Here is a 17,560-nt window from a genome sequence, read left to right on the forward strand (position 1 = left end):
CCCTTTATTTTATCGATCAAGTCAATGGATTAACACTAGTTTTTAATGCCTGGCCAAAAAAAGTTAGTACCAGGTACACATGGGCAGGAATGCTAAAGTGGTCTTCCTCCTTCCAAACTGCCATTCCCGCTGCAGTGCTGCTTCTGCTCCCTCCACATCTGCATTTGAGCAGCGGGGATTTTGCACAGACACATCCAGGGTACGGTGCAGGTCTCCTGACGATTCTCCAGACAAGGAGCTTTTTAAATCCTATGACTTATTAAAAAAAGACAAAAGATCTAGACCATTTCACCAGACCCAAACTGCAGCGCATTTCTGCTCATCAAACATCCAAAAATCTATGGACTTCCACTCCAACTTCCACACTCCAAATCAAGTGCAGAATAAAGGAAGGATGAAGAAAATCTGACAGAGTTAGATTCCTTAAAAAGGTCCCATACTCTCACCGAAATTCCTCAGAGCTCCACACACAATTTCCTTTTGCTGCCCAGAGATGCTAAGTCCCGAGACCTCAACCCTTTAAGTTGTAATTCTACCGTGTACCTCAGGAACACCTAACGAGACACATGGTCCCCAAGAAGAATGGCGCTCTGAAACTTCACATTCAGAGCTGTAATCATCCTCTATAAATTACCGCCATAAAACCTTTACGTGATATATATCAGGTCAGGAAAGGGCATTTGAATGGTTAACCAGACACAGATAAATCAGATGCACACTAGAAATGACAATGTGCTTAATGAAGAATAAAAGCAGCAGCAGTTCCTTAGATGTCCTTGAGTTTATTATTATTATTCAGGGGTTAGTCTGCACATCAAGGTTTAACTTCAGAAAAACAGAAAAATAAAAATAAAACTCATTCTCCCGTGCCAGACTGGAACTTTTGATCGAAGCACGCCTTGACGACAACTCTGCCCATCTCTCATCCTCCTTCCACCAAAAGCCTGGCGATATCACAGCGAATTTAAATAGCGCCTTGCTGAGAGGCGTCAGCCTGTTGAAGCCAGCGCTCTCATGGAGTTAATCCATTGTTTTCACTGGATTCTCCCCAACTTGTCTTTCTCACTAAAAATCAGAAAAAACTTTACTATCTATCTCCCGCTTTTGAGGTCCATTATGCTTTTATGTTGGTCTTCTGGCCTGCAAGACACACTCACTGGAACCGACTGCTTTCTAACAGGTAAAACCAAGAAGACGGACCGTGCCTGGGCTGTCGGCTCTCGCCATTTATGACAACTGGCAGGAGGTACTATTCAGAGGCAGAAAAACCAGTAGTAACCCATAAAGGAAGTGAGGACATAAGGCTGATGTCCTCTGCAACTGCCTAAACGCTTAACAAAATCCTATTTCAAACAGTTGGCTGAGTTTTGTTTTTAAAAATAGAGCAAAAGGAAAAAATAATTGCATAGTAGAGTATTTGCAGGAACAATTTGTGGCTATTGTACGAGGCTAGCCTTGCTGAAAGACCTTGCTCCAGTTTTGCAGAGGGAAAATTCATGCTTTTGTGCAATTAAATAGGAACAACCAAAAGAGGGAGAAGCAACCACTCAAGTCAGTCCAACTGCTGCAACCTCTCGCTAACCCGCAACGTGAGCAAGGCGAGAGCGGCCGTACCTGCCTGGTTACCTTTGGGAAACCCGTCTGTGCTGCAGGACGCGGACGGTAACCCTGCAGACGGCATTCTCACCTGCGCCGCGCCTCCTCGTCCCTCCTCACCGCCGAGCGGGTCCCGGGGCCGAGCACACCCAGCGTCACAGCAAGGCCGGGCACGTGGAGCTCCGCTTTTCTGAACGACGCACAGAACTCAGGATCTTATCACTGGGGTCATTAAAATTCCCACGGGCTTTTCTGAAGGAGCAGGGGAGTTAATCACCCTTTCCCGGCCACACTCCAACTGGGTAATTACATTTGACCTCCTTAAACCCCCCGAACAAGCGGACACCGTGTTCACGTTACCCGGTCCCACACCGTGCATCGTCCCTGCGCATTGGCAGACGCCGCTAAACCTCAAACCTAAGTGGTGGCAGCCTTCTGGTGGTGGGCAGCATTTTCCTTGCCTAGCATGAGTTTGGAACAAGGTTTTTTCTCTGGCCAAAAAAAAAAAAAAACCAAAAAAAAACCCCACAAAAAAAACCCCTTTTTTTACACAAACAAGCAGCAATCGGTCCAAGCTGGGATGTTTGGACATAAGTCAAATCCCCCTCCAAAATTTGAGTGTGATCAGAGGCAGTGCCTTTGTTCAGATGCACCTCTCTAAAAAAAAAATTATAGTAGCCTTTTCATAAAGAAGTGAGCTGGCACTTGTATTAACCCCAGTCTTGTTTTTCGGTTTTGCGCAGGAAGTCGCAACTGGGAACACTGCACAAAGTCCCGAGTTTAATGGAAAGGCTTCACACAAAGCCAGCGTAAGCTCGGGATGGCAGATAACAGAGAGGCTAACGCAAGAGAAGGCGAACGAGTGCTGGGTTTTCAACGCACACAAGTTCACTCAGTGCCAGCACCGAACTGCTCAGGTGTATCTGTGAATGGGTACACTTAATACGGTTTGATTAACTTTAATTGCTATAATTGTCTTTCTCCTAGTATAAAGGTGCCCAGATTTAAAGTAAATGCCCACATACACAAATTTTCTCGTTACAATCTTGTTAAAAGGATAAAAACCTAAGCAGACATTAATACCACCGTAGCAAGCACATTAAACTCTTTCCTTACAAAGGAGAAAAAGCACCCAAAAGGGGAGAAGGCATTTCAGGAGAAAACGCCGAGGTTATGAAGCTTTGAATACAATACCCCTGCTATTTGCACACAGATTTGCAAAACCAGAAGCTATGATTATAATTGCAAATGACTACACCTGCTCCAGCCAAACTGGGCACTGCAGCTCGGTCTGCATGATAGCATCCAAGCGCTCGCCAGAGCCGCAGCGCTTGCGTGCGAGCCCAGCGCTGCCCGAACAACGGGGCTGCCTGTCACTGCTGCTGGCAGAGACCGAGGCTTCTGCACCCCCGTGCAGGCTGTGCCCAGTTTTGAAGCACACACGGAACAAAATACCCTGTAATCCGCTGCATCCCAGAACCCCTACATGACATCTGTGCTACCAGATCTCCAAGACCTCTTTTTTGTTGTTGTTGTTATTATTACATTTTTAATTCCTGCAGCTTTCTCCCCACAATGCAGCTTTTCAGGCAGACTAGACACATCACTAACAAAACACACACACACTCATTTAGCATTTCCACCGCACCCTTAACGCTGAGCTCTCACAGGGATGCAGCGATTCAGCTACCTCGCAGAGCACAAACAGCACTCGCAACACGCGTGGGCCCCCTGCCATACCGCTGTACCTCCACAACTGCTCACTGTAACGCATTTATAAAGGCTTTCGGCTTTTAAGCCATTACACACCAGCTGCAGGAGGGCAACGACAGCAAATCCATAATATGGGGCGAACATCCTTGACCTAGGCCAAAGCCAAGGCACTAACTGCTCATGGACACTTTGGGGAATAATCTGAACTGCAACAGCAAGCCTGCCCATCACTGATGCCATGCACCACGCAGCACCGCACTCCGCTCCACCAAGAGCTAAAAGCCTCATTCAAGCACCGCAGACTGAAGCAGGAGAGGAGTCTCTCAGCCACACCAACAACAGATGCTTGTTGTGAATGTTTTTCCAAGTTATAGGAGACAAGGATCCAACTTCTCTGCTTTAAAACTAATACTGGAGGAAATTTGATCTAATTTAACTTTGGCAATGCATTAAGGCAAGAACCTTAGTCACGGAGAGCGCCACTCTTGCTGGGCACCCAGTCCAGCTCACCTTCTTCTGAGGAAAATCTCTGTCTGCAAAAAGCATTTTTGTTTGTTTCCTTTTTACTACGGCTAGGACAAAAGTCAGTCACAAGAGTTGTGGAGAAACAATTTGCTTAGGGAAAGGCTTTCCCAGTTTCTGCAAGACCAGCGTTCCCATTCCACCCACTTACATTCCTGTATTAAGAGAAAATAAAATCACATCCGCAGGCCGGTCATCAGCTACACAGGTCGACGTCCAGGCAACATGGTAAATGGCTGACAGAAAATTGCTTGCATGGAAAGATCTCGTTTGAAGAAGTTATGCACTCATTCCAGCACCACCATTTACATCTGTCCTTGTTAAGAAGTATTTTATCCCTTAAAATCATTTGCATAATTGCTGCAATCAAAGGCACTACTTTACAGTAATAACTTTAATGGCAGATTTTTCCTTAAACATTCTTTTTAAAAGGTACCTCCCAAGGTTGGTGCATCCATAAGCCAGCAGAAATAAAGGCAGAAGGTGACACTCAGGAAACGCGTGGCACACAGAAGGACCAGTTGCTTTTTGTTTTGTGCTTTGTTTATGGAAAATCACTTTTTGATGCTCAAAATGCATCCTAGAACCTAAACCTTTGTCACTTAAACAGCAGCCCAGCTGGTACCTGAGCGACTGTTTTTTTTTTAATTAATTTTGGTATTTACCATCCGTAACCTTATTAAGGGAGAATGTGGCTTCTTCGCAGGCCAAAACTAGGTCTTGGAAGCGAGAGTCAGTGTCTCACTCTCCAACTCGCCTTCCCCAATTACAGGGTAGCAACGCAAAGCAAAGCCCGAGAAGTGCATTCAGTACCTACACCAGTGACCTCCTGGGTGATGTATCATTACTTTGGGGACATACCATTGACACACGGACAGTCATTTCAGCAGCCAGACAATAAAGAAAACCACCAGCAAAACATTAAATATGGCTTATAAATTTTGTATTACTTCCTGCCCTCAGTCCGGTAGTGGCAAACATCTACAAGCAAGCAAGCTACTGTGCCAAATATAAATATATTAAAAAAACAGAACTGGAAGTCCCTTCTCCAAAGACCTTGTGGTTTCAGGAGACATCACAGGAAGCCTGGACAAGCAGCCAGGGGCATGGATGGGGAGGGAATACATACAGAGTTGACACTTGCTCAGCACTTTTGAGGCACGGGACTTACTGCAGCAATTTTCTTAACGTGCAGGAGCTCTGGCCTCCTCTTCTCAGCTGCGTGGAGACACGAGCACAAGAACACAAAGATTATGGCTACAGGGCTTCAGTGGCATTGTAATGTTTACCTTTAAGATAGGGAAGAACCACTGGCCCAGTTTTGAAAATAAAACAGGGACTTAGAGCAAACAAGCTGAAGTCCAGCGGGAAGTCAGCAGCAGAGGCCAGCTGGGATTTCCACTCTCCAGCTCCAGTGTGCTATCCTGAAGTCTGTGTCCTCCAGACAACAGAGCTCCATTTCAAAGCCCGAGGTGCTCCGTCAACACAGCTGGGATGCTCCTCACTGGAAGCTTAACCAGGGCTCTGGGAGCATCACGGCTTTGTCCGTGCGGGCTCCACACCCTGTCTGTAGGGCAGCTCCTTCCCCGGGTGGCATCAGCAGAGGACTTTGGGGGAACACTTCCACTTCACTGAGGTTCTCAAGTCAGGCCCAAATGAAGGCATGTTGCCTTCTAACGCAGTTCTAATTACATTAAAACAAAACGCTTTCGTGAACATGGAGGCTGGGGAGAGAATCAGACAAGCTATAAATTAAAGCAGAGGATATGAATACCATGCAAGCTCCAGTGTTAGGGTTAACGTGGGTCTGGAAACAGTTTAGTGAAAACCTGGTGTGGCTAGGGGCCAGCTCTGAGTTTAGTTGCTTTGGGCTAATCGTTTCCTTCAGGCAGGCTACTCTAGCACACTAATAGGTTTTAATAAAAACTTCCAATTGGGCCAGTAAACCCCTCATTAAGCTGTTTTTAAAGCATGAATTTAAGAGCGGCGAGGGTAAAAGGTCACAAGGAGTATTTAATTCACAACGGCTGGAAAAAGGTGCTGTTGTGATTGAAAACATCAGAGTTCAAGTGTCCAGGGCCACATAAACATCCGACTCTGTCACTAGACCTGGTTAAGTGACAGCTTGAAAAATAGATTTAATAAGACAGAGAGAAAAGTTTCCCACTCTTACACGAGAAATAGGAACAGCAGATCACAATATTAGCCAGGAACAGGCAGTAAGCAGCCCTGTCCCTCCCATCTTGGTGGCGGGGGAGGATGGATCAACAGCAGCCCATGGCCAACTGGGTGTTCAACCCTGCAGCGATTCCCAGCGGTTTGCTGGGACGCTTGCGCCACAGCTCCGCAGTCTCCTGCTGTGCACAGAACAAAGTTCCTCGGGAATAACAGAGGCCAACCCGTCCTCCACGTCCTGCTGCCAGGGCCTCTCCCACATGCGGTGTGTAGAGCGAGCTACGGGAGTAAAAAGTGTCACTGGGTGCTAGCATGATACATATTATGCTGCCATGCGACACAGCAAACCTCTGCCAGCGAATTCTCCCACACCCACCACGCAGACACCGCAGAAATCAACGGGTTAGCTCTGCGCATGGTTCGGCCCAGACACATCCCCACCTCAGTACACTTTTAAACAAAGCTTTGGACCTGCACTAGAGAAGTTTGACCTCAACCATTTCAACTTACTCTCATTGTCTTCCACAACTGCAGCCCTGCTCATTGGTACAGCAATTAATATGAAAACTTCACCCCTTCCTTGGAAACATGCACTCATAAAGGAGAAACATCTCAATCTCGAATAGCAAAAGCCAGAACCCCAGCTGTGCACTCTAACATTTAATTTTATGTCAATGCACATCTAAAATTCAAGATCCCTGAAGACCTTTTAAAAGAAAATCCTCCTTGGAACAATTTGCATTGAAGTAAAGAGTGAAGATTTAACAAGTGATGGAGAATTACGTACACTCGGCTCTCAACTTTTTATTCTACTTCTAATCAAAACACACTTCATCTTAAATTCTCAGATAATAGATGCAATATAAAATTTGGGGGCAGGCATGGGTATGAACTAAATTATTTGCTTATTCCATGTTTACAGATAATAGAAAAAACCCTAGGAGTTTAATTTAACCTTCAGTGATTGTCTTCTCTCCATACCAAATTTAACAAGCAAGTTTACTGTCTGAAGAAAAAAAAAAAAAAAACCTCTTTTAAAATATGCTTCTAATTCTAGCCATACAGTTGGCCTGCAAAAAGTGCAGAAGCAAAGCTCTCTGGAACAATCCCCAAGGAAACATTTGCTTTGGCTCCAAACAGGACACTTTTGTGCATCAAGAGTCAAATAAGATCAGCTGCTTCTCAGCCCTGTCTGTTTAACGATCCCACTGATAGCCAAAGGTACGCCAACACACTTCTGTCTTCTCTGTGCGTTCCTTGCTGGGAACCCAGGTTGCTGCTCCAGGAGGTATCTGATGGCCATGGAGGTGACGACGCGGAGTCAGAATCTCCCCGGACAGTTACATCATTTTCCCATACCACACCTGGATTTCTACTCTACAGAGAGAGGCAGCTGTCCATTACAACTCACACGATCTTTGTAGCCTTCTTTGTAGCCTTCCTGCAGCTCTGGTTAGCTCCTCACTGGTATATTTGACCAATATCTCAGGACAGACTTAGGGCCACCAAACTGTCTTCTGGGGCTGCTTAACACAATAATAAGGCAGAACAGAAGAAAAGACAAGAAAGTCTGTAAAAGAGCATCCTCTTTTTCAAAGCCTCTGTTACAACAGAGATAATAAATCAATAAATCACTATATTAAATCAGGCTTCCACAGGAAAAAAAAAAACAAAACAAAAAAAAAACAAAACCAAAAAACCATCCTTGGGGGTATCTCAGAAGCATCATGAGGAACTACTGCTCCAGGAGAGCACATCCTTGCTCAGAAAGGGTCAGAAACAGCAAAGCTGTCAACACCACAAATCTGTTGAAGCAGCTTTGGTCTCATTCTAAGCCAGGAGAAAAGATGCCCTTAATTTTAGAGAAGGATAAAGTAACAGGTTGACTTTGCTGGTTCTTTCTAGACCCAGCATCCCAGCTGCAACCTTTGGAGAGAGGGAGACCTGCCATTTCTGGAGCTGAGACAAGAGCAAGGGTGTCGAGCGAGGCCAGCTGGCTCGTGCTGGCACGCACAGGTCACCAAGGCACCTAGAAAGGAGCTCAAACAGCGATGGCCATGGAGGAAAGCCAGCGTACTCCAGCCAACGAGCAGTCCCACCAGTCTGCTCACCACCCAGAGCACCGCACTGCCAAAAACAGGGAGGAAAAGGGGCCATGAAGTCAGGCACACTTCTCTCCTCGCAGGCAGCCTTGCGCACCTGAACTGTGCCTATCCACAGGGAGGAACCTGATGTAGAACTGTCACATGCTCACTGAAAACACGCCATGCTACATCTAAAGCCAAATTTATACCCAAATAACAATAAATAAAGCCAACAAGTTATTACAGCTCGGCTAATTTCAGAACAGCGCTAACCCCCAGGCTGACGCCAGCTCCAGGATTTGCATTGCCGAGCACCTCTTCACCTTTCAAAGATAAATAGTCCAACGCAGCCGGCGCTTTGCGCTGTGAAAGCTCTTGCAGGGCTGTTTCGCAGTTCATTCCCTGAAGTGAGGAGTGTTTTTAATAACCGTTACCTGACAGGAGTAAGAGCAAAGAGCAAAACCTGTGGCAATACCAGTTGATCCCATTTGGCCTAACAGCTTGTTGTCATTTCCAGACTCCGGAGTTCTTTAAAATTCATAGGGACAGCCTGCAGTTTTAATAGAGGCTACCAAAACCCATCCTAAGATGTATCAAAAAAAAGCACACTTCCTGGAGGGGAATAGGAAACAGTCAGCATTTACAAAGATCTCTCCAGGAATTTTTTTATTTTTTTATTTTTTTTTTTTAAGATCTTGCTTTGAAGTAGATGCTACCAAAGAATAAGGCTTCCAGAGCTCAGCAATATTCAATGTACTTCTACAGCAATGGATGACAATGTTGTTGTTTCAGCTATATTATAACAAAAATATTGTGGTTTTCCTGTATTCTAACAAAAGTAACTCAAGATTTACATCTCATTCATCTTACTCAGAAGTAGCCCTTAAGCCAAAAACAAGGAAGGGAGAGACCCTACTGCGTACAAAGGACTTCAGTAATCCTCATAGGGTGGCTCTCCAGTGGGGATATAAAGAAAGGCCAAAGAAAGACAAAACGCCACTTGTGAAAAGCAATTTCTCTACAACCATCAGTGAGACTGGAAAACACATGCAGAAGATGAGTAACTTGAGTTAAAACTAAGACGGGTGTCCTCACTAACCCAACAGAAGCCTGGACTCATACTGTAAAGCCCCTCTGGTTAAAATATCCACACCTGACTTGGAAGTATTATCTCAAATATACGGGAGTGGAAATAATTCTCCATACTCCTCTGCTTTTCTACCTGGTGAAGCACCATCTCAGTGATCTCACACACAACTGATTAAAGTGAGATGCAATTCCCTGAAGAAGGGGAGGCATACTGGGTCATCACTTTCACAAGCCTCCACAACACACAGACACAAATGGACTTTAATTATTCTTGTGCCCGACATTAGATTAACCAAAATTCTGTCTGTGACTGACTAGTGACAACTCGGGAACACGAATCCCCTTTTCACCCACGCAATGATGAGGCATCCTTCTCCATCCACCCACCCAACAGCATGAGCAGCAGGCTGAAAGGATGAGAAGACACGACCAAAGAGGCTGGTTTAAAATACTATGTCATGGCAGTACTTCCCAGAAAATCTGAAGTACACTGGTAATTTTCCTAATATTTCCACAGAGAGAAACAGGTTTCCCATTGGGATTTCTAACTTTCTGTTCAGGCTCCAGTTGTGGGTTGGTGGTAAAAGAACCCTAACCTGCACATCAGCCTCCCAGGTCTCCAGGGGAGTAACGTCTGCACCTCACACCAGTCAGAAAGTAGATTATGTGGAGTGAGAGGTTCTTGACGTTCATACAAATCACCAGTGGAAAAGGAATTGGAATTTAGGAGGAACATGTGCCTTCCCAGGGGATGTCCTTCAGATCTCGCTTTGTTTGGTCGCCTCAGGCTTATTTACCTATTCATCTTTAATGTCACCCTCCAAACGATGCTGTTGGTGCTTACACAACCCCTCCATCAAGTCGCCCTCAGCATCAATATACAGAATTTACAGCAGTTTTCCTTTCCTGAAGGGCACACAGGCAGAAAGAAATTCGATGAAAGGCAGAGAACAGAGACAATGGTAACAAACATTTGCCAAACAGACAGAGAAAGCAAGTTAGAGTAATGTAAAAGCTACATACTCACAAACGCACCAATACATTATTACTGCAGAGTTTTTCTCATTTTTATTCACTTACCAAAGGAATACCTGCAAAACAAAATGAAGAAAAAGAAAAAAAAATTAACATTTCAATTGTAGGAATGTGTCTCACGTTAGTTTTATTTCAAATATCACACATCTTGAGTTTCAAAACACATCTGTCAACGAGCATGCAACCTGGCCTGACCCACGTAACAATGCAACTCAAAGGCACGAAATGGTAAACTGCTGCTACCTGGAGATGCAAGACAACCACATTCCCTCATTTCTGGGGGAATTAGGCTGTTATTTAGCACTCTGAGCAACCAGCCATCCTTCTTCCAATAAAGACGCTAAAGCAGCATACCCAGAAGAGAAGCACAGTCCCAAATCACCACATGTACTGGATTTCACAGAGGGCCGCCCCTCACTTTCCCTCTGACTTGAGAAACTCCTCGGAGCGAGCCATCCAGTCGACAGCGCAGCTTCACCAGGCTCCATGGCAAGATTATTTATCGATGGTTTCCAAAGCATGCTAAGCACTTCCCAGGCAGAAGGCAACAACTGAAGTTGTTAAAAACACAAAGCTTAGGGCATACTTCTGCTCTGATGAAGACCACACTGCTGAAAAGCGAGAATTTACTTCTTGCTGGTGAACAACCCGTTGGGTTTTTTCTCTTCTGACACAGAAAAGTCTAGCGCCACGCCATCTGCTAGTCGAGTGCTGTGTACTAGATGCTCGTCGGTTCTCAGAAAAAGTGATACACATTTACTAGTCCACATCCACCGGAACTTTTGCCACAACCCGGTGCATCATTTAACTCACCTTTTTACCTGGTCTGCTCACTGAAATTACCTTTAGCCTTAGCTACAAGATAATAGCTTTCTGTAAGATTACCAGTTCCAATTAAAAGCAAAACCCAAAGGTTAACAAGTTTTAAGATGCTGTTCTTCAACAGACAGCTTGTGTTTACTCCCATTATGGCTGCGAGCCCACACCAGGCTTTATTACTTGTATGTGCAGCACATTGCATTACACTAACAAACAACTAAAAAAATCAAACAGAACTCTAAAACAAAAAAAAATACCCCAGGCTTTTAAAGATTTTCAGAAAGATTTGCTCTTACTGAAAGTGTCCTGAGTAGGTGTGCGAGTTTTATACCCATACACATGTAGTTCAAATAGTTGTACAATCACCAATCCAAGTATTTTACTGCATATTTAACAACAATTTCGTACAGCGCTACTGACGTATAGAGAGCAATAACTCTAAAATGCACAACAAGTTTTAACTTTCTGAATAAAAGTAGCTCTTTATAAAGATATCTGTCATTAAGGGCCACCAGACTTCGCTATTCTCCATCACAGTTGCGGTGCAGTTAAACATAAACTTGTACGAATTATTCTTATTTCTTGGCAGAAGTTAAGAACCCCCTGAGGCTCATTTAAAACACGCACACAGAGACACACACAAAATGAGGAATTAATAAAATATTGTATTCTTCTGAACCACATTAAGTTTTCTGACGTGTGTCTGTTGCTGATTACATCAATCTAGGCTCCGTAACTTGTCATGTGATGACAGGCAAACACTTGTGAATTTATTTCTCTGAAGAAGGCTGAGATACAAATGCCAAGGAAACCAAACCAAATGGCCCACTCCAAAAACATAAAAGCAGCAGGGCTTCTTGCAAGGATTTTTTTTTTTTTTTTTTAATAGGTACAAACAGGCAGGTACCCAATTCCCGCAGACTTTAGGTTGTAGTTTGGAAAACTAATTGCCGTTTTTCTTTTTCAAGGTCCTCTTCTTTGCTTATATGGAGTAAACAGAAGTGTTTATTAAATAAAAAAAGATTTTTTTTCTTACTGCCTGCCTCGGCATTTGAAACATTCCCAACAGCTAATGACAAGTAAAAACATAACTTGATTTTGAGAGTTTGAGGTTTTCTGGCAAATTTCAACAGAGTACCTTTTGATCTGCACATTGTCAAAACCATAAGTTTTGCAAACTCATAGTATATTCCGTTCAGATTTTCTAAATCCAATTAAAACGTGATGTCATTTCTATTTTCTAGTTGGAGAAACAATGTAATTAGCCATGACTCGTCATTAGAGGAAAACTTCATGTCAGATTTAGAAAGACTGTAAGTATCAGCTGGGAATCATAAACATCATCAAATATTTGGGTTAAATTGTTTTCACCACATTGTCATGCTGATTAATTCTAGCTCAAGCATATTCCTGGAAAGCAAAAATCGATAGCAAAACATAGTTTAAACTACATTAAACTACATCACTCCTGATTAAAATACTTCCCACTGTTTGAAGAAACAGCTCTGCAAGAGCTTCCCGTGTCTCCAAACCACGCATGGGCACCACTGTGCAAAGGAGCAGGGAGCTCCTGAACCAACCCAGCAGAAACCACCGCCTTCCTGTACAACATCATCTTTTTCTGCATGCAAAGCATGTGGGATGATGGTTTCTGTTTGCTCAAGGAGGAGGAAAAGCAGATCAGCCAGACTCGCCCAACAAATTCACATTCCTTCTCCGCTCACCTACCCCACAGCTACACAGATCATTTAATGCAAGAGTCGTCTGGGACAGGGACTCCTCTTGTAACTCTGCAGAACTTGACAACATTCTGAATAGTCTATTAAGAAATAGCATTAGAACACAGGAACTCTTATCTTTACATCTACTGATGCTTACAAGGAAAATACATCAGCATTTAAAACCCCAAAAAAGAAGAAAACCAGTCCCACCCACCATTCACACCCTGGCAGTGCCCAACATCACAAGATCCTTCCAACTAAACCGATTTCCACAGGCAGGATAATTCCCTGCTGCATCCCTAATCCACAGCTGGTGTTAACAGCTTCTCTCACTGTTCTCCACAGAGAACATCCTCTGTGGAAAGTGAACCCAGATGTCAACTTTCAGCTCCATTATGAATCTCTCTCATTGTCTGGGCTATGTAACTTGGGATGGGAGAAAGGTATTTGGGTTGTACAGACAGGTCTCCTATTCTCCATCAGGACACAGCTCCAAAACCTGCTGTAACAAGGTTTCCACAGCAGCGTCTTTCCACCGTGGAAACCAAGCAAAGCTACGCTGTGAGGTATCCCGTCCCTGTGAGGGATGGAAACGTGACACTAACAATCCCAGTCTTCCCTCCGGCACCCAGCTAGGGAGAGAGAAAAGCAGGGACCACCTCCCTATGAGACAGCAGCAGCCTCAGACTGCAGTGGGCAATGAAATGGACACACGACTGGCAGAGTGAAGAGCTCCTCTTCAAAATTTCAGTAGCAGGGAAAGTTGGATGAGCTGCCTGTCATAAATCCAGGCTTTGCATTAGGGGAGAAAAAAAGAGCTAAGCCACAGAAGCATAGAAAATGTGGAAAAATCCACCTGCCTCCAGACAGGACTGACTAAGCACCACCTGACAGATGCCTGTCTGAACAGCGATGGAGACTCCACCTCCCTCTCCAGGTATTCAGCCCAGTGTTCCTCCACACCTACATTCAGAACACTTCTCCTTACATCTAATTTATATCTTCCTTTCCACCATGTAAATCAAGAGGAGCTTCTCGTATCCACGTGGAGACAGCAAGCAGAGAAGAGCCAATTTCCATCCTCTCTGCTGCTTTCATGCACTTGAAGATCTCTGTCTCCTTTCCCAGTTTTCCTTTCTCTAAACTAATCCAACTCAGCTCATTCAGCTTTTCACCACAACAGGCCACTTTCCACACCACCGCCAAGGCCTGTGCCTCTTCTCTGCGCGGCGTGGGGCCGTAGCCACTTCCAGCACAACACGACAACCAGACACAAGGCGCTGGATGACACCTCCCCAGCTCCGAGAAGTGTAAAACCTCATCCACTGCTGTCTTGCACATGATGCTCCTAAAAGTTACTGGTTTACGTGCCTGAAAGCTTGTTTGGTGAACCACAATATACACCAACCAAATTAAAGCTGTAAACACTCCAGGACAAAAAACCACAACATTTCTTCAATGTGTATATATATATATATATATATGTAGAGTACCTGGCACCTGGGGATCCACTTCCTCAGCACTCTGCCTCAAAACAAAGCAGCCAGTTGGCAAACGTCACTTGCAAGAGACCAAGAGCCCATCAAAATGAGATGACAGAATTAGTCTAGTGCACCATTAATTTCAGAACATCATTAACTAAAAAGTGTGGGGGTAGGAAACATTTTTGACAGCTGGTTTCAGTTGCTGCCAAGCCTTTAGTATTGCACAGCGGTCGCGGGGGGAGGAAATAAGCTAGAATGGTAGTAAATGAAACCACTCGTCTGGTTTCTGGATTCACTTTATTGTGGTCACAGATCTCTAAAAACTGGGATTCTGCGCTCTGTAATTACAACATCCACATTTAAATGGAAGGAACAGGGATAACATTAAAAAGAAGTGCTCAAGGATGAGGTTTACTGCTCAGTTTGCACACGGTGCTGGGAAAGGTGCCTGAGCAGAGCTGGAGCCAGGCAGCAGATGAGGAACGGGATGGTCGCCTTCCCGGAGCCATGCCGGGTGCCCACACCAACGGCCCATCCCGCACAGCCCCGATGCGGTCAGGCACTGCCGCACGGCTCTCCCCACAGCCGAGCAAGTGGCAGCTCCCAGGCAGCAACGCATCGATTCATGGTCAAAAAATAAAGCATCGCTTTATTTACCCCTTGCAAGGCAGGGAATGAGGCTTGGTTAAGAGACCAAATGTGAATGACCCAACTAAGCCCCGGCACTCGCCAGCTGTTCTGTTCGTGCCAATTTCCAAAGCTAAAAATGATTACAAGCTCTGGCTTATGACTGCAGAATTTGCCAAACTCAAGTGAAGTCCGCTTTGGTTAAATCCTTCCAGTGCCAAAACCAGACACCGGAACGGCAGCCTCGGGAACTGTCCTCTGAGCTGCTCCTTAAGCCGGACGGCGAGTCCAAGGCAGGAAAGGTGAGGATGGGAGCCGGCAGCAGGAAGGCGACCGCAACAGCGCCGCAGCTCCTCCTCCCCGCCGGAGCCTGGCAGGAGCCACACCAGGCTGCCCGACCTGTCGAAATCACCGCATTTCCCTAAGCAGAAATAAACTTGAAAAGCACATGCACAGCAAGTGGAAACAGACGCTGATGGAAAATAAAGGAGTCAGCATCGGCTCAAACACGTTCAAGGCCTAGAAGAGGGGTCAGTCCCACTGCGGTGCTTTGGTGTGCGTGCACGCACGGGGAGGCAGCACAAAACCAGTGCTGCAATCCTGCTTTTTCAGGGCCAGCAGCAGAAAGGTTTTGTATTTCAGCTGCCAGCATGCTGGCAGGTAAAATCCCAGGAAAACTGCGTCTCAGTAATTCCATACCTTCATTTAATAAATAAATATATAAATAAATCGTTCAATTGCATTAATTAATCTCTCTCCGAAGGCTGGCCCGCCACCACGAACTATTCTGCAGAGTGCAATTGCTCGTTAAATGAAGAAGTCTCCAACGAGGCTACAGTCACGGTCATTTCTTCTACACTAAGTTCATAAAGACATTGGTTGTCCTAATGCAAGTTTCCACCTACGTTCCACCCCAGACCCTTCCCCCAAAAGAGCTTGCTCGTTTTTGCAGTTGCTTGCCTCCCCTTCTCCAGGACAGAGCTGCTGTTTACCCAGACCGACCTGGAACAACTCTGGTTGTGCAGTAACCTCAGCCCAGCGATGAGCCAGCACCACTGGTAGCAAACACTTCTCAAGAATGAATTTCTGGATTAAGACCCTTAGGGAAGTCAGTAAACACAGATCCCACCACGGCTTGGACCCTTCCCGAAGCCCGGATTGCTTTTCGGCCGGACCAATCACCATATTAACATTCTTTCCAACCACAGCTGTTTGAGAAGTTAGAGGAGTTAAACAACATGAACGTGTGCTGGACCAGGCTGGGTGCGTGAAGCTATTTGGCAAGTTATAGTTTAAAAAAAAAGAAAAGAAAAAAAGAAAAAAACATTATTCATTCTTTTCCTGAATCTTTCAGCTGTGGAATCAATACCCAAGTCTACATACTGGATACAGCTAGCAATTAGATGTCCCAGATAATAAGCAATTAAAAAAATATTTGTCTCGGTCTCTGGCAAAGCCCTGCGGCACATCAGACGCTGCAGAGCCGTGCCACTAACCACATCATCTTCTGATGATTTCTTTGCTCTCGTTCTCTCATCAACCATGATTTGCAGAAGCGACGGGAAGCTAGAGAGGGCTGTGCAAAGGGAACGGTGGGGAGTTATTAACCGTCCAGAGAGTACACACATACAGCCCCTGTGCAACAGCTTCACCCCATATCCCATCGCTGCTGATTTTTTAACGTGGTCTTCTCACAAAATCAAGTTAGGGGCAGGGGAAGAAGGAAGGAGGTCAAAATTTTGCCCCGTGTCTTCAGCTGACATTTGCTGTGCTATCAAAGTGTTACGCTCTGCGACATTAAGTCATTTTGTCAGGTTTTCTGCAGAGCGAAGCAGCAGACACACACCACTGCTTTTCCACATTTTCGCAATACTAGACACAGGTAAAAGTCCTGACGTTTAGACAGAAGCGATTACACGGATTAATGTGGTAAGAGGTCAGGAACCAGGACTCGGAGGGCAATTCCACAGTGCACATTTAAGGGATGGAGCACGCGCTGGGGCAGAAGGAGCTGGCTGGCAATGGGATCCTCACAGGCTCCTCAGGGGAGCAGCATCAGGCCGCACCCAAACACTCGGGGCACGCTGCGGAACCCACATAACGCTACAGCCCCCGCGCACACCTGAAGGGGACCCTAGGCACGACGCTGTTTTCTAGCGTAGATAAAGACACGATCTCTTCTACACATGGTGAATTAATTTTTGTAGAACTCTGGCTATTTTACAGAAGATTAAAAAAAAAAATAAAAATCTTCCAAAGGTGCTATTAAGTGAAGCGAAGCCAGTAATTACAGCAAGTCAAAACAATATATGCAACCAATCAATGTAAAATAGTTCAGTTCCTCTTTAGTTTCCCTCTTTTTAATTCTATTTAAGTTCCTACAAGCATTCACATTTTTCAAGTTACATTAATCTCAGAGGCACTACGTGCTACGAAACCAACAGTAATGCTACGAAATCCACAGTAGTGCTGCAGTTTCCCACGTTGCAGCTGCCGAAGAAACCCCGGCACGCCATTTTACCAAAGCCACTTCTCATTTTCCATATCGTGTTTCGATGGCAAGTTAAACTTGCCATGGGTCAGCTCTTCTCCGGGAACATACTCACGGAAGCAGGCAACAACCAGACATGGTGCAGTCTGAGACCACACTGAAGCATCCCTGGACAGCCCTTAAGGCTTTTGGCAGCTCCTCTTC

General features: G+C 45.2%; 1 protein-coding gene across 1 annotated transcript in view; it reads right to left on the bottom strand.

Moving 5' to 3' along the window:
* Positions 1–17,560, bottom strand: part of LMF1 (lipase maturation factor 1) — a 184,867-nt gene that overhangs the window by 149,452 nt on the left and 17,855 nt on the right. Inside the window, exon 3 of the mRNA XM_086760184.1 lies at positions 10,260–10,270. Coding sequence (XP_086616310.1) covers positions 10,260–10,270 — 11 coding nt within the window. The remainder of the gene's footprint in view (positions 1–10,259; positions 10,271–17,560) is intronic.

Source organism: Chlamydotis macqueenii, chromosome 15, assembly GCF_036417535.1.
Source record: "Chlamydotis macqueenii isolate bChlMac1 chromosome 15, bChlMac1.mat, whole genome shotgun sequence".
Taxonomy (NCBI): domain Eukaryota; kingdom Metazoa; phylum Chordata; class Aves; order Otidiformes; family Otididae; genus Chlamydotis; species Chlamydotis macqueenii.